Source organism: Pseudozyma flocculosa (genome assembly GCF_000417875.1).
Source record: "Pseudozyma flocculosa PF-1 unplaced genomic scaffold scaffold00001, whole genome shotgun sequence".
NCBI lineage: Eukaryota > Fungi > Basidiomycota > Ustilaginomycetes > Ustilaginales > Ustilaginaceae > Pseudozyma > Pseudozyma flocculosa.
Window position 1 is genome coordinate 426,028 of NW_006920869.1, and position 21,746 is coordinate 447,773.

Here is a 21,746-nt window from a genome sequence, read left to right on the forward strand (position 1 = left end):
ACGACAGGGCAGGCTCCGTCACTGCGCTGGCGCTGACCTCGTCCACGCACATCGTGCGCCGCTCAATGCAGCGACGTCAGCTCGCCATACAGCCGCGTGCCGTCGCGGTACCTTCCAAAGTGTAGCGCAAAGTGCTGCAGCTCCACCAGCATGGCCTGCGTGTTGGACTCGACCTCCGACTCCATCTCTTTGAGCTCCTCCTCGACCGCCTTGATCCCGTCCTCGTCCAGCTGCCCCCTGTGCCCCGATATCTGCCGCCGCAGCACGCCCAGGTCGGGCGTGTAGAGGAGCGCCGCGTTGATCAAGCTCCGGATAAAGTGGCAGAAGATCGACACCTCGCGCGACATGCGCTCCTCGAGCTCCTCCTCGACCTCGCGCCGCGACGGTTCGGGCAGGCCTCCGTCGTGCGCTTCCGACAGGATCTCAGCCTCCTCGTCGCTCTCGCGCCGCTCGAGATGGCGCACGCTGTTGGAGAGGAAGCCGCCCAGCACCAACAGCCGTGCCAGGTGGGCGACGGTTGTTTTGAGGCAAACCGGCTGCGACTTGGGCTGTGAGGGCGCTGGCGCAGGGCGCTCAGAGCGCAAGAGGCGGGTGACGAGATCAAAGCTTCGCAGCGTGGGCGGCAGATTCTGCAACGCGGTCAGGTAGCGCTGCACCGAGACCGGTCCGAAGCGATGACCCTTTTCCGAGTCGGCGTTGATGGCCTCTTGGCAGAGCCGGCCGACCATCTCGCAGGTAATCATCGGGCTGTTGGCGCCCGTCTGGACGAGGTGCTCGGGCTCGATGAGCTTGGCGAGCCAGACTGGAGGCAGGCGAGCCGCAAAGGCAGCGTCGGCGGCATCGGCCTGAGCGCTGCCGAGTATCGATGCGAGCATCCTCTGCTCTCCCATGGAGAGCGTCTGTACCGTAGCCTTCTTGACCAGCTCGGCGATGCGGCTCGAGATGCCAGAGGATGGGCCTGCGCCCGACGACTGGTCCTGGACCAGCTGCTGGGGCGACTCGGACGAGAGGCTCTCGAGCTCCCTGTCGCTGCCGTAGAGCAAGATCTCGAGCGCATGTCGGAGCGCTGGGCTGGATCGCGTGGTGGTGAAGGGCAGGAGGGTGACAAGCACCTCGCGGAAGGGTTGGCAGGCGGGCTTGGCGATGACGACGCGGTAGGGCTGATGGCAGAGGTACGCGGCGGCGATGCGGCGCTCCTCGCTGCAATCGGGCGAGAGGAGCACGGGGAGGTGGTAGTCGAGCCTGAGTTCGAAGTGCGAGAGCCTTTCGACGGACGAGTGCAGGCGGTTGGAGAGCTTTGCGAGGGGGAGCGTCATGTCGAGCGAGTCGAACGAGAAGGGCACGCCCCTGGCCATGATGACTGGGCGGTCTTGCCCGGCGGTGGCCGGCTGCGGCTGCACCGCCTCCATAGCGCCGTTGTGGATGGTCGACCTCGCTGATGGTGTCGAGAGGAGATCGAGTAGGCGGACGAGCCTGGAGAAGGTGGTTTAGGGTCCGGATGGCTGAGACGAGGTGCGGGATGGGTGGAGTTGGAAGGAAGCTCCTCGCCGGCCGGCGTGTTGGATTTGCTGGCCGTGGCCCAGCTGGACACCTGCCTGGACCCTTGTCCGTGCCCTTTCTGCAAAAAAGGGACGAGTAGTTAGTGGAGGGCGCCAGATTAAGATTGGATTTCATTTCTCGTGCGGCAAAGCGTGCAACACTGGCCCCACTGTCGCGGAACCCGGCGATGCCGTCGGCACTTGCTGGGCCAGGCCAGGCAACGCAGCCAACGAGGCAGGCAGAGCGCAGCTGGCAGGCACGGCTGCCCGCCGGCGTTTGTCCACTTTAGCTGCGTGGTGATGAAACACCTCTGCCCAGCCGACAGAAAAAAGCAAGCGCAACAGATCTCCGCAGAAACGTACGCTCTGCCTCCGTCTTTTCTTTTCTTTGCTGGTTCGCAGGCCGTCCCACTTGCGCGGCGATGACGACCCAAGCGAAGGAACGGCCTCGCTCTTCTTGCTGGTGGCGAGAGCATACCGTAGCGTTTTGTTGCTCGTCTCTACCTGCCACAGGCACGCATGGAAGCCCCTCGGTCACACGATACGATGATGCTGCCGCGCTGGCGCCTCGTTGTCCTCAGCTGGAAGCTTCTCTGCGACCTACTTTGGCGAGGCACCCCAGAAACCAATAATTCGAGGCGAGGTCCGAGCCAACTCAAAAAAGAGGGCGGCGCAGTGCAGCACCTTTTCCCTGGGCAAAGACGCCGAGCCAGCCCCTGGCACCACGCATACCCCAGCCCCGCCCGGCCTCGTCAGGGCGCAGCGGCATGCTCCTAGACCGCGGCCAAGAACAGAAATAAAGAGACAAGGGCCGGGAATGCGCTCGACGTCTGGTTGCTCTTCGGCCCTGCATTCGAGGCAACCGCCTGTGCCTTCCTCTCGAACCACCACCACCACCGCCGCCTCCTCCCTGCCTGCCATCTCCACTTTGCCCCTGCATAGACAAACGTACGGTCCGCGTCCTCCTCGCCCGCCATCGATAGAAGCTCGAACATCGCCAGCATGTCGGCGCCGTGGCAGCAGCCTCCGCAGCAGCCTGCGACAAAGGGCCAGCAGTCGGCAGGCAGGCCCTACGACCCCAACGCGGCCGCCACCCCCGTCGGCGCATCTCACTACTACGAGACGGGCGGCGACGACTTTGGCAGCGCCGAAAAGGGCTACGGCTTCCCCGCAGGCTACGGCGGCGGCGGCAAGTACCGTGGCGACGACACCGCCATCAGCGATCCATCGTCGAGCGTAGAAGTCTACCCGCCACCGCCCCGCCGCTACGATCCCTACTCGCATCCCTCTCCTCCCATGGGCGGCGGCCCCAGCGCCTCGGAAGACAACCTCGCCTCGGACCACAAGAGCAGCAAGAGCGCACCCAAACGGCCCAACATGTCGAGGCAGGACAGCGAATCCTGGGAGCGCCTCCTCAAGGGCGCCGGCTACTCGACGGGCAAGGGCGACCAGAGTGCCAACAGCAGCTTCGTCGCACTCAACGGTCGGGGCCAGCCGCAGAACCAAGGATCCAAGATCCACCCCTCGATCCGCCTCTTCCTCTACATCCTCATCCCGACCGCGCTGCTCTGGATCCCGGGCATCGTGGCGCTCCTCAGCTACGACGCCTCGCCTCGCAACGACTTTAACCGCCCCACGGTCTGGAAGGTCGGCCTCTTCTGGTGGTCGATCTGGCTCAGCTCGATCTGGGTCGGCTGGTGGATCTGCCGCCTGGGCGCCTACCTCATCCCGCAGATCCTCAAGCACACCCTCGGCTACATCGGCACCCAACTCAAGCGCAAGATCGACTACCTCATCGTCGTCGAGCGCTACGTCGCCCTCTTCATGTGGACCGTCGTCCTCTACGTTGTCTGGCTCGTCATCATCATTGGCAACTTCCAAGACCCCAACAAGACGATCCTCGAGCAGGGCGCGCTGGCGGCCAACTCGACGACCATCATCAACGCCTCGGGCTCCGGATCGGCGGCCGACACGTCGTCGACGGGCAACCTGATGGCGTCCGGCTCGCGACTGTGGTTCGGCTTCGTGCTGAGCGCCGCGCTGCTGCTGGGCGAGAAGCTCTTCATCCAGAGCATCGCCTACAACTTCCACCGCGTCTCGTACGAGGACCGCATCAGCACGAGCAAGTTCCAGATCAAGGTGCTGACGACGCTCTACGAGCACTCCAAGAACCTCAACCGCAAGGACACGTACATTGCCGCCGAGCACGAGGCCAAGCGCAAGTCGTCGGGCATGCACCTGGCCCGCGTCCACCTCAAAAAGACGGGCCAGAAGGCCAAGCGCGCCGTCCAGACCAGCACCTCGGTCCTCGGCACCGTCGCCAGCGAAATCTCTGGCCAGGCCATCCTCCAGGCCAACAACCCGCGCTCGGTCGTCGTCAACGCCCTCAACTCCAAGAAGCAGACCACCGCCCTCGCCCGCCGCATCTGGTACAGCTTTGTGCCGCCCGGCAAGAGCGAGATCCTCATGGACGACATCCTCCACTGCTTTCCCGACGCCGCCACCGCCGAGGCCGCATTCGAGGTGTTTGACAAGGACCTCAACGGCGACGTCACCAAGGAGGAGCTCGAGTCGGCGTGCCTCGAGGCGCACCGCGAGCGCATGGCGCTCCAGGCGTCGATGATCGACGTTGACTCGGCCGTCGGCCGCCTCGACTCGATCTTCATGAGCGTCTTTGTGCTGATCGCCGCCGTCATCATCGCCGCGCTGCTCTCGGTCAAGTTTTCGACGCTCGTCACCAGCTTCGGCACCGTTATCCTCGGTCTCTCGTGGCTGATCGGATCGACGGCCCAGGAGACGCTCGCCGCCATCCTCTTCCTCTTTGTCAAGCACCCCTACGACGTCGGCGACCGGGTCGACATCGGCGACGACTCGTACATCGTCAAGGAGATGCGCCTGCTGACGACCGTCTTCAAGACGACCAACGGCAAAAATGTCATGATCAGCCACGCGCAGCTCGCCCAGAAACCCATCGTCAACCTGCGCCGCTCCGGCCCGATCGAGGAGACGTTCAAGTTTGAGGTCTCGTTCGACACGTCGTTCCAGCAGATCGAGATGCTCCGCTCCAAGATGGTGCACTGGATCAGCGGAGAGAAGCGCGACTTCCTGCCCGGCCTCGACATCAACGTCGTCGACTTCCAGGAGCAGTCGAGCATGCTGCTCTCGACGGGCATCCGCTACAAGTCCAACTGGCAGCAGGGCGGCCTCAAGGCCGAGCGTAGGAACCGCTGGCTGTGCCAGTTCAAGGTCTTCCTCGCAGAGTGCAAGATCTACGGGCCCAGCGGTGATCCGGGCGTCGCCGCCGTCAAGCGCTACGCCCAGGTGCCCTGGCCGATCCCCGAGGAGAGCTTCTCGGCCAGCACGGCAAGCGAAAACGTCAAAAAGACGCTCGGCGGGTCCGAGAGGACGTACCGCTTCATGGACAAGGATGCCAGCATCGCCGGCCGCGACGCCTTCGACGACTACGCCCCAGACACGGCCCCGGGCACCGCGCCGCCGTCGAGGCCCGTTTCGCCCGCCAACGCCCTCGAGCAGGGGCGTCTGCGGTCGGGCTTCCCCGCCGCGTCGGCCGCCGCCGCCCCTCCCTACATCCGCGGACCGCCGCAGCGCCAGGGCACCCAGGAGTCGTACGAGCTCATGGACGCGCCCGTTTCCGCCAACCGCCGTCCGCTCCAGTGACGACCGCCGTCAGCGCGCGGTGCAGGATGGCGGTAGAAGTAGTAGAGACCAGGGCTTGCCGGTCATTCCCTCTTGGATCCTCTATCTTTCCTCATGAACAATATGCTTTGGATGCCATATGACGGCGTGAGCTCGTGTTCGACGGCGGTGTCGTTGCAGCCAAGAACAGGCAGACGGGGCGTATGATGGACGGGCAGCAGGAAGCTGAGGGAGACTGTACCGTGGAGCAAGAGCGAATGCCCCCCACGATGCTGAGATCCTGTGCGGGTGGAGGGCGACGGTTTTTCCCCCCCGCACTCTGGATGGCGTGCTCCCCGTGCTGGCAGAGTCTGACAGGCGCCAACCGACGTCGCGAGCACGCAACCTCGCTAGGGCATTGACTAGGCTCCAGCAGACCTTTGCCGTGCCCCTCTTCTTCCTTTCCCCAGTCTGTACAGACATTCCGTGGCGTGCTCGGGACGACTATGCTTTCTAGCCCCGCGGGCCTATGCTGGGGCCAATCAAGGGAGCTTCGTCGAAAAGGGCCGGTAACGATGGAGCCCGTCGCTGTCTGGTCTTCCCCATCAGCGAGCGACTCATCACGTCACGCGGCTAGCGACGCACCTTCTGACATTGAGAACGGAAACGGTCAACGACTCTCGATACGTTGAGCGCAGCAGATCAGGTGTACGTCTTTACGGAGGCCGTCACGCCACCTTTGCTGCTTTGTCATGAGCGTCGTGAGCGAGCAGGAGCTGTCATCGCCGTCGCACTTGCGCCTCGTCGACGGGAGCAGCTGGGCACGACCACAGCCGCGACTCCGAACCACGAGCTCGTGCGCATCGCCGTATAGCCCCGCTCTTGCCACATGGCATGCTCATCGTCTCAACCTGCCTTGGTCCGTCCCTGGCGCCCCTCGGTCCGCATGGCCTTCCGATATCGGTGGGCGCCTCTGATCTTGGCAAGGCTTCCCTCCGTCCTTCCACCTTCCATCCTGACCTGACCAATCCCCGCCGCTCTCTCTGAACTCAAGCGCCGGCTACACCTCGTTCCGATACGGTACCACACGATCGATCTGTTTGCCACGAGGCCGCTGCTGATTGTCTCATTGTTGCGGCCGGTGACACGATTCCTATCGAGTGCAGTCCGCCAGCGCGCGCCACCTAGTAAAGCGACGCAACGGACGTCGTCCGATCCGTATAAGACCAGCGACAACCTTCCTGCTACGAGCCAGCCGGCCTTACTGTCACCGTCTAGCCCTCCCCGCCCTGCCGCCAAGGTCCAACGTGACCGCCTCCGCCTTACCGACATAGAGCCACGGGCGGCTTCTTAGCACCACCTTCCTTCCTTGCACATCTATCACGATCCAAGTACGACACCATGTCCGACACACACGCTTCGCCCTCCCCGACCGGCATCAAGGCCGAATCGCTCACCGACGACTACCATGGCAGCGCCGTCGCCACCACCGCCGCCGCCGCCCCCGAGGCGCCGGTTGAGTATACGAAAGAGGAAGAGACCAGGCTGGTGCGCAAGATCGACCTCGTCGTCGTACCCATCCTCATGTTCTTGTACCTGCTCTCGTTCCTCGACAGGTCAAATATCGGTACGTTCCTCCGTCCTTCGACTCGTTGGCACCACGATCCGGCAAAGACGATGTCGTCGCAACGCGCGAGCTGAAATCTGCCGACTATATCTACGCGTCACCACCATGCCCCCGGCAGGCAACGCCCGCATCGAGGGCCTGATCGACGATGTCGGCATCACCGACTACAGCTCTATCCTCACCATCTTCTTCGTTGGCTACGTCATCGGAGAGGTGCCCGCCAGCCTGATTCTCAAGCGCACCAGCCCAACGTTCTGGCTCTCGACGCTGACGCTCCTCTGGGGCATCGTGTCGGTCATCATGGCCTTTGTGCCCAACCAGGCCTCGCTCTACGCCGTCCGCTTCTTCCTCGGCGTCAGCGAGTCCGGCCTTTTCCCCGGCAGCGTCTTTGTCTTTTCCCTCTACTACCCGCGCCACCAGCGCCACTACCGCACCGCGCTGCTCCTCTCCGGTGCGGCGGTGTCGGGCGCGTTCGGAGGCATCCTCGCCTACGGTCTGGCCAAGCTCGGCGGCAAGGGCGGCCTCGCTGCGTGGCAGTATATCTTTTTGCTCGAGGGACTCGTAACGGTCGTCGCTGGTGCGCTGGGATACTGGCTGGTGCCCAACTACCCGCAGCGGTCCAAGACGTTTTCGGCGCGCGAAAAGGCCATTATCGCCCACCGCATGGCCGAGGACGCCGATGCCGTCGACAACGAGCCGTTCAACTGGCACGGCGTGCGCGCCGCCTTCCGCGACCCGTACGTTTACCTGATGGGCCTGCTGTTCCACGGCTTCGCCTTCGCCCTCTACACCATCTCCAACTTCATGCCCGCCATCATCAAGGAGCTCGGGTACACGAGCGCCCAGGCCCAGCTGCTCACGGTGCCGCCGTACGCCTTCGCCTTCCTGGTGACCATGTCGACGGCCCACCTCTCGTTCCTGGCCCGCAAGCGCCTCGTCTTCATCATCCTCGCCGCGCTCCTCGCCATCGTCGGCTACGTCGTCCAGATCACCTCGCCCACTGTGGGCGGAAAGTACACGGCCGTCTTCATCACGGCCGCCGGCGTCTACGCGGGCAATGCGCTCCTCCTCTCGCTCCCCTCGGAAAACGTCAGCGGACAGACCAAGCGCGCCACGGCCCTCGCCATGCAGATCATGTTTGGCAACACGGGCAGCATCATCGGCGTCCAGCTCTACCGGACGCCGCTGGGCAGCCTCAAGAACACCAACTACCGCATCAGCCACGGCCTCGCCATCGTCTGGCTCGGCATCGGCATCGGCGCGGCGTCGGCACTGTGGATCCTCTTGGACCGCGAGAACAAACGCAGGGACAGGGAGGTGCAGAGGAAGTCCGACGAGGAGGGCAAGAGCGCAGAGCAGCTGCAGAGCGTAGAGGAGAAGCGGCTGCTCGGCGACAGGCGGCTCGACTGGAGGTACCAGATCTAGCGCCGTGTCCCGTAGCGTAAACAATGAGCACCGCCAATAATAATGTTCGGGCGGGCGGGAACAAAACGTCTTCGCAGTAGTGCATTGTCCGTGGATTACAGGTTTCAGGAAGGAGGCACGCCGCATCAGACGAGAATGAGGCAGACACCCAGGAAGAGGGCGAGGGCGCCGATGACGACGGCGTGGACGGCCGAGGTGGCCACAGTGGGCAGGGCAGCGCTCTGCTCGGGCGTCGATGTGGACGAAGAGCCGCTACCGCCTTTGCCACTGCCGCTGCCGCCGCCGACGGTGCCGGTCTTGGTGACCTTGACGGTGAGGACCTTGACCGTTCCATCGACGCCGATGCCGTGGTTGATCTGCGACGACTGGATGCCCGCGAGCAGGCTGGTGTTGTCCTCGACCGTGGTCTTGTACTCGAACCCGCCAGGCGACCGCGTACCGTTGCTGACCGAGGCGTTGCCCACGAACCAGTCGCGACCGAGGTCGTAGCCGTTGTCGACAATCATGTGGTTCTCCTTGGCCGACGCCTCGACGGACGCGGCGATGAAGATGGCTCCCGAGTTGGCAGCGGAGCCGTTCTGGATCCAGTAGCGGAAGTGGTTGCCGCCGTTGAACGACTGGCCGCACGTTCCCTCGTCGCCCTGGCCAAAGTTGTAGCGCATGATGTTGGTCTGGTTGAGGGCGCCGTTGCCGTCGCCGAGGTTGGCCGTCTGTGCGCCGCCGAGCGAGATCGAGAGGCAGTCGCCCGGGGAAAAGTCGAAGCTGCCGGCGTACTCCTCGAAGCCGCTCTTTGTCAAGACGCTAGGGTCAGAGGCGCTCGAGATGATGATGTTGAGCGGCTCGCCGGCGCCCGAGTACGTGTTGCCGGTCAGGAGCGAGCCGCCGTTGGCAGTCGGAGCGTAAAAGCCGTCGGTCGCCTGGCGAGCCACCAGCGCGGGCGTGGCCATGGCCGGCAAGAAGGACGTGGAAGCGACGACGAGGCCGGCGGCGGCGAGTGTGGCGGAGGTGCTGAACCTCATCCCGTATCGACTAGGTCGGTGACCTGGCGGGGCGCCAGAAGATGTAGAGCGAGAGGGTCGAGGAACGGGGACGAGGGAAGGACGGCTATGTACGAGAAGGGACGGACTGAATATGTGGACGGCCAGCGTCTACGGTGTGGAGCGGTCTCGGTGGCGGCGACGGTGGTGATGGTGGTGGTAGTCGGGAGCGAAGGCGACAGATGACGAGAGAGTGGCAAAACAGGCAGGCGGGCCTGTCGGGCGCAGGCAGGTGTTGCTCTCGTCGGTGTTTCAGCAACGAGGGCGGGCTGCCCCAGACTGGTTTCGAGGACTGGCTGGCCGGCCTGCCTGGCTCGGCTTGCGTGCTGCTCCACAGGGAGCACAGGGAGGGGTGCATGCCAAGGGCGCCTCGCTGCTCTCTCTAGCACCGCCCTTTCGGCCTGCCGACGGCATGATGGGCTGCAGCATCTGCCTGCTGATGGTGAGCCTTATCGGTTGCTTGCGTGCCTGCCAGGTCCTATTTCCGTGGCATGTCCTCGGCGATTTATTTTTTCGACGTTGAAACCCTGGACGACGTTGGCAGCGGCGGCGGCGGCAGCAGCGGCGACGCTCGGCTTCGTCGATCCCCTGGAAACCAATATTGACTGGCCAATCAGGCGGCCGGTTGCACAGGAGCGGACAAACGGTCGTCTATGTGCTCGATCAACGAAGCTGGGCGTGGCCTACATAGCACCGCCCCTGTCATAACGTGAACGACTCGACGGGAGATGGATGACGTCTGGGACGATGGTGAGCGTTGGCGAGGAAGGACGGTTCCAGGCCGTGACAGGCGGCTCGGTGGTGCAATGACAGCGGCACCTCACTTTTGCCGGACGGCGACCGCCCCACCCGCTTTTGTCGTCGGTGGGTCCGATGCGCACGGGGCTAACCAGCCAGAGCAGATCGCGCGCGAGCTGGAAAGGTCCAGATCGGGACTCGATCGAAACCTTGAACTTTTTATTTTTCTTTTCGAAATCGGGCTGCGGCCGAAGTTTCTGCCGGGTGGGCATGTGCTTTGTCGATCCGGCCGAGTATTCGAGATTCGAGACCGACACGTGGGGGGCTCGGCCGTGTCAAGGTTGGAGCTTGAGCCTGTTGCTGCTGTGGCCGGGGCCAACCCGGGCGGCAGGCAGCCGGCCAACTGCCCCGAGCGCCCCGGCCGGCACATCCGAACAAGCAGCATGCTGCTCCGCCTTCTGTGTCCCCCACCTCTCTGGCATCGTTAATCTGCCCTGACGAGTGGGGTCGGCTCATGGCTTGGCAGACAGTGCTCTGATCTCCCTGCTCGAATCGACATCGAGTCCGGATTGACATTCCGGCAAGGTCTGCCGTGGTCGAGGACGTATAAAGTAGACCAGCGATGCGGGGTAGCACCGGTGCCAACGAAAGCGGGGACCCCTCACTCTTGCCAACTGTCCGTCGACTGCCCTGCCTCTTTAGCACGCTCGATCCTCCATCACCCTCGCCTCTCGTCGCTCCTCATCATCCCGTAGCTGCTGCTGCTGCTGTCTCTACCGCTGCCGCTGCCGCCGTCAACCATGGCCCCTACCGAGCTCAGCGGCCCTACGGTCGACTTTCCTCAGAACCTCAACGTCCACAGCTTTGTCTTTTCCAACCCCTTCCAGCACGCCGTCAATCCAGACCCTAAGCAGTACCCGGATCACACCTACGACGGCCAGACGGTCCCGCCGCACAAGACATCAATCATCCACGATGGCTCCGGCGCCACCCTCAGCCGCGCCAGGCTTCAGCTCGACAGCCTCAAGGTCGCCCGCTCCCTGAGGGCCATCGTGGGCAACCCGGTCGCATGCGCGCCCCATGCGAATCCCAACGAGCCGGTGAGTGCCTGTCTTCTTCCAGGCGTGGCTCAAAAGTAGCGGCGATGCTGAGCCTCCTTCCTATACCGCCTGCCCAACACGGCCGCGTTGAGCAGGTCCACGCCCCTCGGACGACGGTGCTCCTCCACCTGCCCAATAGCCTGGCGTGGCCCATCCTTGCTCTCGGCACCTTTGCCGCCAGCTGCACCCTCTCGCCCATCTCGACCCATCTCTCGCCGCGCGAGCTGGCCTACATCCTCGCAAAGGCGCGACCGCAGGTTCTCGTCACCACGACGGGCGCCGATGGCGAGGGTCAGCTGCGAAAGGCGCTCGATCTCTTGCTGCAGGGCGAGCCGCAGGACCAGGGCGTGGTCAAGGGCGCGATGATCAGGGCGTGGGCACGCGAGCTGGCCGCCGACTGGGACCAGGGACGCGCGGCGAGGCTGCAAAAGGGCGACAGCCTGCCCTTCCGGCGCAGGAGGGTCTGGACCGTCGACCTCGCCGGGGGCGCCGACTACTACGGCCACGCCCTCAACAAGCACGGCGTCTCGGCGGCCATCGACCCGCGCGACTGGACCAACCTGCTTGCCCCGCCGCCTGGGTCCAAGCAGGAGGGTACGATCGAGGGCACGTCGTCGGTGCCCTTCGAGGTGCAGCCCATGTCGCCCGAGGAGCAGCACCACAGGGCGGCGCTGATGCTCTGGTCGAGCGGAACCACTGGCCAGAGCAAGGGCGTGCTCCTCAGCCACCGCAACTGCGTCGCCAACACCCAGGCGCTGTGGCACTACAACATGCACTTCAAGGGCATCAGCCGGGGCGACTATGGCGGCGGCGAGCGGTGGCTAGCGCTCGCGCCGTGGTGCCACGTCCTCGGCCTATGCACGCTGCTTCTTCCGGCGATTGCGCTCGGCGCGACGCTCGTCATCCCGGCCAACCCGCGCTTCGACCTGCCCACCTACCTTCGCACGATCACCAAGTACCGCATCACGTTTGCGCACATCGCGCCCGCGGTGGCCGTGGCGCTCAAGACGACGCCGGCGCTCGACCCGTCGTCACCGGTCAGCCAGGGCATCGACGTGTCGTCGATCTCGGGCTTCATGACCGGAGGCGCGCCCACCTCGTCCGAGATTATCCGCATCGTCCACGAGCGCACCCAGAGGTACATCCACATGGGCTACGGCACCACCGAGACCATCACCATCACCCAGACCTCGGGCATGGGCCTCGACCGCGACATGTATGGTCCGCGCGACGAGCTGGGCAGCGTCGGCTTCGCCGCACCCAACGTCTCGATCCGCATCCAGGCGCCTCCTGGCACCTCGGACGAGTCGACCAACTACCGCACCCAGGAGATCCGCGATGCGGCCAAGCGCGCCCGCGAGCGCGGCGAGAGGGCGCCGCTTGACCCGAGCCCCGTCGGCGAGATCCTGGTCAAGGCGCCCGCCGTGATGCTGGGCTACTTTTCCGGCCTGTCTTCCGAGGGCGGCACGAGCGCGCTCGATGCCGAAATGACCCAGGGCGCCTTCCACCCGGGCGGCTGGTACCGCTCGGGTGACGAGGGCGTGTTTGACGCGCACGGCCACGTGTGGATCACGGGGCGGATCAAGGAGCTGATCAAGGTCAAGGGCTTCCAGGTGCCGCCGGCCGAGCTCGACAGTCTGTTTGCGGGCCACCCCAAGCTGGCCGACGCGGGCGCCACGAGCCACCAGCACGAAGGTCTCGAGGAGGTACTGATGCTCGTCGTGCCCAAGGACAGGAGCGTCCTGGCCAGCCGCGAAAAGATGCAGGCGCTCATGGAGGAGCTGTGCGAGTGGGTCAAGGACCAGACGGCGCACTACAAGTGGCCCAAGTTCTACCTGTTTGCCGAGGCCGCCCCCAGGAACCCCACGGGCAAGATCCTCCGCAAGGACGTGGCCATCACCAGTGGCACCATCCTCATGGCGCCAAAGACGAGCCGAGGCCCGGCCAAGCTGTAGCGAGGTCTCCGCCTGGCCGGCCGCACGTTGTCTGTGCCTTTGTAGATCCCGAGGTGAATTCCCGAGATATCCGTTTGTCACCGTATGTGTTGTACGGCGCCCTGCTGCATTGCGCAGCATCGCACTGCCGGTGATGTTTGCACGAAGCCCACTCCGCCGACCAAGCCAGAAGAGACCAGCGACCATACCGGTACCTGCCGTCCTCGCGCTTCGATGAGGGAGACGCCGCAGTTCCACGTACCTCAACGACCCACGATGTCATATCGGACCAAGATGCCGATGTGGGTCGTGGTGGTGTACGTCTTGCTGACTGTGTTGCCACCCACCCTGGGAGATTCCGATCGACTCCAGCCCACCAAACCTTGCTCGAGCGACTTGGTCCGAGCGAATTGGGCCGGCCTTTTCGCCGCTCGACGAACAGCTGTACCGGTTGCCTCGCCATGCCAGGTTGTGTGGCCCTCAGGGCGTAGCGACTCTAGCGAGGATGTGCTATGCGCCTGCTCGCTTTCCGGACGAACTCGAGCAGGCAGGCCGGTCTCGCTCGCTTCCGATCTGTACTCGTCTGGCCCTCTGACGATGGGGCGGTCGGCGAGAGGAAGAGGGTGCCACGAGGCATGCAAAGCCCTCGATAGCGCGATAGCCGGGGCTCCCCTCCGAAAATGGGCCGATGGGTACAGCGCCAGCCGAGGCGGCGCGAGGCGAGGGTCGGAAAGCGAAACCCGAACGCATGCACCATCACGTCAAGCCTCCGCGTGTGGGGCCCAACAGATTTTTTGAATTTCGCGCGGAGCGCCCTGGGGAGAGGACGAGCAGCCAGCCAGGCGGCCCTTTTTTCCGATTTTCTCGCTCGTGTCCGATTTTTGAAATTCCGCTGCTCGTCACGTACCGCCTGACAGCGCCCCCGGCCATCCCCCGCAATCCCTCCGCGTACCTCAAGGACGGGGACCTCACACACCCCAGATCGTGGCGATGGCCCGTCGATGCTGAGCCGTTTTGTTGTCGTGCGAGGTCGTCTGTGGCAGCGCAGGCTGGGGTGCCTTGGCGGCGAGGATGCGGTAGGCGAGATTTCGGGTCGATCAAAAGAGGCGAGCGGACCATGTGCGGCCCACGCACCAGTCCATGCCTCTCTGCTGTCTTGCCGTCGGGTCTGGTTCAGTTCAGGTCAAGTGAGAGGTGGCCGGCATCAACGCTGCTCTTGTGCCAGGTGGGGGCACGGTTGCCAAGAGGCCGACGTCGCATCAGCTGCCCAACCGGCCGCACACGAGCCCAGCGCAGCGGCCCATGGCCCTCGTCGTGGAGCCCCGGCCTCTTGTGCACTTCATCCACTCTGATCGTATATAAAACCGCTCGCCCCCCGTCCCTGTGACGGCCTGTGTTATAGCCCATCCCCGTGCGAACATCCCCTGCCCGTTCCCATCTTCCGGCTCATCCTCCTCGCTCGTCTATCCTTCCGGGAAAGAGCAGCGATGCAAATCACCTCGACCTTCTCACGCGTCGCCGTCGCGGCGGCGGCTGCCCTGCTGTCGGCCAGCGCCGTCTCGGCGCAGTCGACGCCGGCCGCCGTGCCCGCCGTACCCGAGGGCCAGGAACCCAGCTCCATCATCCCCTCGGGCCCCGTCCCACCCAAGCAAGTCCACTGCACGTCGCCCATCTACTGCCCCGGCCCGCTCCTCCAGGCCGTCCAGCTCGCCGGCATCTTCAAGGACAGCAAGACCTTTGTCGACAAGCCCACCACCAAGCCCGAGGCCGACGTCGTCGCCGCGTTCCAGAAGCTCGGCGACGGTCAGGGCGGAAATGTCACCTACCAGGAGATTATCGACTTTGTCAACGGCAACTTTGCCGCCGAGGGCTCTGAGCTCGTCCCTGCCGACCTGAGCGATGAGTTCGTCGAGGAGCCCAAGTTCCTCTCCAACATCACGGATCCACTCGTCCGCGACTTTACCAAGCAGGTGCACTCGTACTGGAAACTCTTGGCCCGCACCACCAACGAGACAAGTCCTTCCGGTACGCAGTGCGATGGCTGCGTCGGCAGCTTCATCCCCTTCAAGGAGAGAAGGCCAGTAGTAGCTCCTGGAGGTCGCTTTCGCGAGCTCTATTACTGGGACACTTTTTTCACGGCGGAGGCCCTGATCAAGTCGCAGCTGAAGAGCGTTGTGAAGTCGCTCATCGAGAATCTTGGTGACCTGCTCGAGCAGTTCGGCTTTGTTCCGAACGGCAACCGCGTCTACTACGAGAATCGCTCGCAGCCGCCTTTCCTCACGCTCATGGTCGACCGCTATGTGGAGGCCTACAACGACACCTCGATCCTGGTGCGCTTCCTTCCTCTGCTCGAGCGCGAGATGGAATTCTGGCGCGTCAACAGGACGATCGAGTTCACGAGCCCCTACACGCAAAAGAAGCACAACATCACCCGCTACGTCGTCGACACCAACGGGCCTCGTCCGGAGAGCTACAAGGAAGACTACATCACCGTCGAGAATGCGACGGCATCTGGGCTCACCCTCAACGACACTCAGAAGGGCATCTTGTACAGCAACCTGGCGTCTGGCGCCGAGAGCGGCATGGACTACTCGGCCAGCCGCTGGTCGACTCGACCGCTGATCGATCCCGAGGACACGATCCCGGCACAGCGCTTCCTCAACACCCAGGAGATCCTGCCCGTCGACCTCAACTCGATCCTCTACCGTGCCGAGCAGAAGCTGGCCGCGTTCTACCGCATGCCGATCAACGGCTCGCGCGCGATGACGAACCAGACCCGGGCCAAGTACTGGATTGACCAGTCGCAGAAGCGTAAGGAGGCCATTCTCGACGTCTTCTACAACGAGAAGCTCCACTTCTTCTACGACTTCAACATGACGAGCGGCGACCGCTCCCCGCTCTGGCACGCCGCCGGCTACTTCCCGCTGTGGGCCGAGATTCTCCCGAACGAGTTCACCAACCAGTCAATCCCTGTCCGACAGCGCCGCGAGTCGATGCAGAGCACTTTCGCCGGCCTGCGATACCTCCTCGATCGCTACAACGGCACCATGCCGGCGTCGCTGCTCAAGACGGGACAGCAGTGGGATGAGCCCAACTCCTGGCCACCGCTGGTCTACATTGCGCTGCAATCGCTGCGCAGCGTTCCGGCGATGCTCGCCAGGGGAACTGCGTTGCCCGCGCCCAACGGCACGTTCGATCTGATTCCTTCCGAGTCGTTCGGAGGATCCAACAGCGTCAACCAACTCGGCCAGACTGAAGAGACGCTTCCGCCGCAGCCCGTCGAGTACTCGAACAGCACCGTCGACGTGACCGATGCCGGAGCTACTCAGGCCGACAACCCGACACTCCACGTTGACCCTCTCATGAACGCCGGAAACGAGACGACGACCGAGTCCTGGCGAGACGAGCTCGTCCGCGAGCTCGCTAACCGCTACGTCGCTTCCGCTCTCTGCTCGTGGCGCGCGACGGGCGGAAAGCTCAACACGACCGACCCGAGCCTCGCTCCCGTCCCCGAGGACATTCTCAAGGCCAACGGGTTTGAGAACGGTACCGGAGCCATGTTTGAGAAGTTCTCCGCCGAGAGCGTCGACCAGGCCGGCGGCGGCGGCGAGTACGATGTGAGTCTTGCATTGTCTCCGAGGCTTCTGCTGCTCGAGGCGAGTCGCTGACGTTCCCGTGACTCCATGCTTTGCCATAACAGGTCCAGCTAGGCTTCGGATGGTCCAACGGAGTCCTGATTTACATTGGCGGCGAGTTGGGCCAGCTGCTCAATCGTCCTGAATGCCCACCGGTCGTTGCCAAGGACACGACCACCGCGTCGAGTTCTTAGGCACGTTTTCGCTTCGATCTTGCCTTGCCTTACGCTTCAGTCTCCTCTTTTCTTTAAGCCATCGATTAGTTGGCCACTCATTTGGACCCTCGGAGTGCCTGTTGATGTACGTCGAGCGCCACTTAATGAAATCACTGAGCGAGAGATGCCTTGATAACATAGCGCATCTTGACGGAGCTTACATTCCCGCGATGATGTCGGGAATCAGGCCAAACTGGTCTGGTGTCCGCTTGAGTGGAGGTTGAACGCGCTGCATCAACGGCTTGAGATCCCCTCACACAGCCGAACAAAGTGTTGGTCAGAAGCTCCACAAGACAGCAAGGAGCCCTGTGATTCTGGCTCAAGTCAGGACCAGCAAGGCGATCTGGATCTGGTTCAGGAAGAGGGCGTATTCCTGGAGCTCCATGGACTTCAGGTCAAATATGTAGGACTTTGCCTTGTGGCGGGCGGCGGAGCCGAGCGGCAATTGCCGCAGCCAGCCCCTCGACCACGGAGGGGCTCGAGGGAGCTAGTATGTAGTCCCCCGGCTCCTGCGGAGGCCTCTGATGGTATCCTCGTCGAATGTACTATATCCTCTTACCCCTAGAGACTGGTACAGCATCGATATCCTTTCTCCTCTTCATCCCTGACCTCTCCGCGCAAGCCCTATACCGTCCTCGGCCGCCCGCGGTATCCCAAGACCCCGAGGGCGTAACATCAGTGCGCTCGATCAGGTAATTGTCAACCTCGTAGGTTGGGTGCGGCGCTGGGCCAGTACCCGCCATGAACATTGCCAGGCGGGCCTGACCTTTAGGCCCTTCCAGCAGAGGAAGGAGGACCTCTGCCAGGCCCGCCTGGATTGGCATCTCTGACGCCATGAGCTCGGCCGTGGTGATGGGGGCTGCAAACATGCCAGGACTGCTTACTTGCTTGACTGCTTTCAGCAACTTGACATCAAGCAAGGAGTGTCAGGATCACAATGATGCCCAACTTGCTTTGTTGTAGCATCTGTAAGGACATCAGCATGTATAGCTAGCAACACAGGCTGTGGCCCTGCCAGGTGTACACAGTCCTTTCTTGTTCTGCAGTTGCAGCAGGATGTTGAATAGTTGTACAAGAGATGTGCAGATGTCATCAAGCCAGCAACAACAAGGCCTTCACTTGGTCCAGCTGATGTAGGGTGCATCATCAAGACACTCAAGGCTGATGAGTTTCTGCATCAGTCCTTTCGGAGCAACCTTGATCTTCCACCGCCTCGGGCGGACATCAGGCCACTCGAGCCTCGTCCATGTTGCAGCGACTGCAACAGTTTGACATCAGTCTGCTCAAACAGTCCGGGCACAAGCAACAGCGCAACAACGAGTCTCTGCAGCAGGAGACGCAGCGGGCGAGCATCATCTGTCCTTAGAGCCTTGCCAGACGGCAGGGCCTTTGTCAATCCTTCAGTCCACCCAAGCCTTCTTCCTTTTCATGCCCTTGCAGACGTGCGCGAGAGCTGATTGTCGACGCCCCTCGCACGCTCGTCTTCGGCAGCCCGTCGCCTCTGCAAGATACTCGAACCAAGGCCCGATCGCGGGCGCAGATGTCACACAGGGATGATGGGATCAACGCGCGATGAAACTTCTGATTGCCGAGGAACATGGGACCTGCGAAGCCGGGAACTAGGAGCTGGGGGCGGTTGAGATCGTATTTACAGGATGAGGGGAGCGCAACCTATGCGCGGGACGAGACAAAGAGACGGAGGCCATCCTGGTGGAGCTCGGCGCGCAGGTCTTCTGCGCGGGCGCCGGCGGGGAGCTGGAAGCACTTCTCTACTTGGTGCGGCTCGGTGGCCGGGGACGTCACCTCGCTGTCGGATTCGGTGCCGCCGGCGCTGCTGATCTCGACGTAGTCGTCCTCGTCGTCATTGCGGATGATCTCGTCGCCGTTGGCGTCGACGTCGCTGACCCGGGCACGCTTGGGCGAGCGGCTGCGGCCCTTGCGGCTAGATGTGCTGGGGGTAGGGCTGGACGGGCGCGCTACTGCGATGGGGGAGGCGGCGCCGATCTTGTCGTCCCAGAGACCCGCGACGGTGACGGTGTTGGTCTGCTCGTCGACCGAGATTCTGATGTCGCTGGCCTGGACCTTGTTGGCGATGGCCGAGTTGCCGGCGGGGAAGGAGTGGGAAAAGACGAGCAGGTCCTTCTTGTCCTCGGGTTGGGCCGCGGCGGCCGGCGCTGCCTGGTCTGCCTCGGGCTGGGCGGGAGCGGCGTCTGCCGGGGCCTCGCTAGGCGAAGGTCCGACCTCTTCGGGGTCCTGGTCGATGGCCATGGCGTCGTCCTTCGAGGCGGTGGCCTTGTCGTCGGTGGTCGAAGGGGTCGAGATGACATCGCTGGTGCCGAGGAGGGTGTCCAGGGCGGGCTCCATGTCTTCGTCCTGGCCGGCCTCGTCGACAGCCTTGGCCTTGCCCTTGCCGGTGGCGGACTGAGAAGCGGACTGAGGGGCGGGCTGCTGAGGGGCGGACTGCTGAGGGGCGGACTGCTGAGGGGCAGACTGCTTGACGGCCGTCGAGCGGGAAGGGCCAGGAAGCGGAAGAGAGGCTAGCTCGCGGTGGCCGTCGTCGTCAAAGCTGAGCCCGCCAAAGAGGAGGTCCTCGAGAGCGAGGAAGAGGTGCCTGGACTGGTCCTCTGCGTGCTTGGCGGCGGCGATGCGGCGGCGCTCCTGTTCGATGGCCTGGGCCTTGCGTCGCTGGTACTCGGCGTACTGCTGCCTGCGTCGGTACTCTTCGCGGGCGGCCTGCTGCTGGCGCTGTCGCTGGAGCTGGAGCTGGTGCAGCTGGTACTGCCGGTGGGCCTCTTGCTGGCGGCGGAGCAGCTCCTCTCGCTGTTGGAGGTGCAGGAGGTGCTCGAGGTAGGCGCGGGCTTCGCGCTCCTCCTGTGCACGTCTGCGGGCTGCTTTGGCGCGCTGGATGGCCTCGGCGCGAGCCTGGGCGGCCTCCTGCTGGCGTATTGCATCGAAGAAGGGCGATGCAAAGAGGGGTGCGGCGTCGAAGCTGCAGGCGGGGTGGGCGTTGGCGCCGCGGCGAGAGGCGCAGCGAGCCATGGGCTGCTCAAAGGCGAAGACGTCGGAGGGGAGGAAGAACTCCATGGCGATTGATGCGGCGAGGAAAGGAGGTGAGGAGTGTGTTCGCTTCAGGGAGGACGGTGGAGTAGACGTGTAGAGGCGTGGCGGTGGTAGAGCTGCGAGTGGGTTGATTGATGGAGTGGATGGTGATGAGGCTCGAGCCCTAGCCCGTCTTTATAGGAGTGTGAGCGCATGGCGTGGGTATGTGTGCCAGAGAAGGGCCCGCGCAACGGTGGCACGGCGATAAGGTGAGAAGTGGTGGCAGCGGCGGCGGCGGCGGCGGCGGCGAAGGACGTCGAGGGGCGTGGAAGCAGGCCCCCAGGGTGCAGGGTGCAGCCCAAAGGGTCCAGACAGCGCTGAGCCCGGCGAGCGCCGCCTCGAACCTCGTCGACCCACGGCGACGCTTTGGCCTGGCAGACGACCACGCGGCCGCGCCACCTTCCAGCGCCTTCTGGCAGCTTCGCGGAGTGTCGAGGGATTTCTCACTCGGCCGAAAAAAGCTCGAACCGCAACCTGGCTCTGACTAGCCCACAGGGCACCACCACCAGGCCGGCCAAACTTGCTCAGCCAGCCATTTCCACTCTCCCCCGTCGTCCGTCATCTCGCCATCCTTGATGCCGCAGCCTCAAGCCGACCGATGCTTCGTCGACCACTAGGAGCCTAGGACAGCTCCGGCAGCATCGCATGCTTCCCGCGCGCCTGCGCCCGCGTGCCATCCAATGCCAGCCCGATGAACCCCCTGGCCTCTGGGCGTCTGGAAGCAGGGGGCATAGATAGACTCGCGGCATCTGGGCCTACCCGGCGCCCCCCTACCGCGCCGAGGCAGGCCGAGGGCGTGGCCGCGGTGCCTGATCGACGTCCCGCGTCGACGCCAACCTCCTTGCTTGCTTGATCATCTCGCACACTTCCCGTCCCAGCTGTCTCTCTTGCTTGCCGTCGACTCGTCCGCTCTCTTGTCCAAAGGGGCCTAACCATTCGCTGATGCGAGAGCCGTGCTTGGCGGCGACCATCTCGAGTGTCAAGCTCCACCTCGCTCGCACCTCCTGCAGGACTCACTTGGTTGCCTAAGACCTGGCGGGTCATCCACAAGCAACTGCTCCACTGCTGCTGCTCGGACGTGGGCATATGCTCGGACGCCCGGACGGGCAGGCAATCCGGCACTCCTGTCCTGCTGGACGGGACGAGATGGAGCGGCCCGCGGCCCTGCGGCTCGGGCATTCTGTTGTCCTTTTCCACTGCAGCATCCTCGGCGCCGGTCCCCCCTCTCGTCAACCCCGCAGCGCTCTCCTTTCGTCACGAGCACAGGCGCTGCGTCGCCCCAGCGGGAACTTGGTCCGAGTTCACGCAGAGGAGCGGGACAAGGACAATAACATCACCGTACGTACGCTCGCGGTCAAAGGAGAAGCGCGAAGCCATGACAACTAGGTGAGCAAGCGCGCCGACAGGGCCGAGGCAGGATGTTGGTCTCACTGCTCAGAGCGGACACGCAGGACAGACCCTGGACGACGGCCAAGCGAGCTGAGACGAGGCAGGCAGGAGGGCAGGGAAGGGCAGGGCAGGACCCTAGCTGGCCGCCCTCGACGGCGAGGTACGATGAGCTGCATCGACCGTACGAGCCGCCGGTCCAACGCCCGCGACCAGACCACGGACGACATCGGCTGCGGCGGCGATATGGATGGTGCTCGAGCTGTTCACGACCATCCACGACGGAGGGCGACCATGGCCGAGCTGCGAGCTGCCTACCGCTCGGGGAGGACTCGGCCGCGCTCTGCTATTTCTGTCGCGGATCAAGTAGGGGGGA

General features: G+C 63.9%; 7 protein-coding genes across 7 annotated transcripts; 4 read left to right on the top strand and 3 right to left on the bottom strand.

Moving 5' to 3' along the window:
• Positions 1-62: 62 nt before the first annotated feature.
• PFL1_00148 (uncharacterized protein) lies at positions 63-1,409 on the bottom strand (the record flags this gene model as incomplete). Its single annotated transcript, XM_007877645.1, has 1 exon — positions 63-1,409. The coding sequence occupies one exon, from the start codon at positions 1,407-1,409 to the stop codon at positions 63-65; it is 1,347 nt and encodes a 448-aa protein (XP_007875836.1).
• Positions 1,410-2,540: 1,131 nt separating this feature from the next.
• PFL1_00149 (uncharacterized protein) lies at positions 2,541-5,216 on the top strand (the record flags this gene model as incomplete). The annotated part of the gene is made up of 1 exon (XM_007877646.1): positions 2,541-5,216. The coding sequence occupies one exon, from the start codon at positions 2,541-2,543 to the stop codon at positions 5,214-5,216; it is 2,676 nt and encodes an 891-aa protein (XP_007875837.1).
• Positions 5,217-6,575: 1,359 nt separating this feature from the next.
• On the top strand, positions 6,576-8,226 carry PFL1_00150 (uncharacterized protein; the record flags this gene model as incomplete). Its single annotated transcript, XM_007877647.1, has 2 exons — positions 6,576-6,801; positions 6,920-8,226. 2 exons carry the CDS (start codon positions 6,576-6,578, stop codon positions 8,224-8,226), a joined length of 1,533 nt encoding a protein of 510 aa, XP_007875838.1.
• Positions 8,227-8,351: 125 nt separating this feature from the next.
• Positions 8,352-9,245, bottom strand: PFL1_00151 (uncharacterized protein; the record flags this gene model as incomplete). Its single annotated transcript, XM_007877648.1, has 1 exon — positions 8,352-9,245. One exon carries the CDS (start codon positions 9,243-9,245, stop codon positions 8,352-8,354), a length of 894 nt encoding a protein of 297 aa, XP_007875839.1.
• Positions 9,246-10,801: 1,556 nt separating this feature from the next.
• Positions 10,802-13,056, top strand: PFL1_00152 (uncharacterized protein; the record flags this gene model as incomplete). The annotated part of the gene is made up of 2 exons (XM_007877649.1): positions 10,802-11,101; positions 11,197-13,056. 2 exons carry the CDS (start codon positions 10,802-10,804, stop codon positions 13,054-13,056), a joined length of 2,160 nt encoding a protein of 719 aa, XP_007875840.1.
• Positions 13,057-14,522: 1,466 nt separating this feature from the next.
• Positions 14,523-16,864, top strand: PFL1_00153 (uncharacterized protein; the record flags this gene model as incomplete). The annotated part of the gene is made up of 2 exons (XM_007877650.1): positions 14,523-16,652; positions 16,736-16,864. The coding sequence occupies 2 exons, from the start codon at positions 14,523-14,525 to the stop codon at positions 16,862-16,864; spliced, it is 2,259 nt and encodes a 752-aa protein (XP_007875841.1).
• Positions 16,865-18,556: 1,692 nt separating this feature from the next.
• Positions 18,557-19,969, bottom strand: PFL1_00154 (uncharacterized protein; the record flags this gene model as incomplete). Its single annotated transcript, XM_007877651.1, has 1 exon — positions 18,557-19,969. The coding sequence occupies one exon, from the start codon at positions 19,967-19,969 to the stop codon at positions 18,557-18,559; it is 1,413 nt and encodes a 470-aa protein (XP_007875842.1).
• Between the last annotated feature and the right edge of the window lie 1,777 nt (positions 19,970-21,746).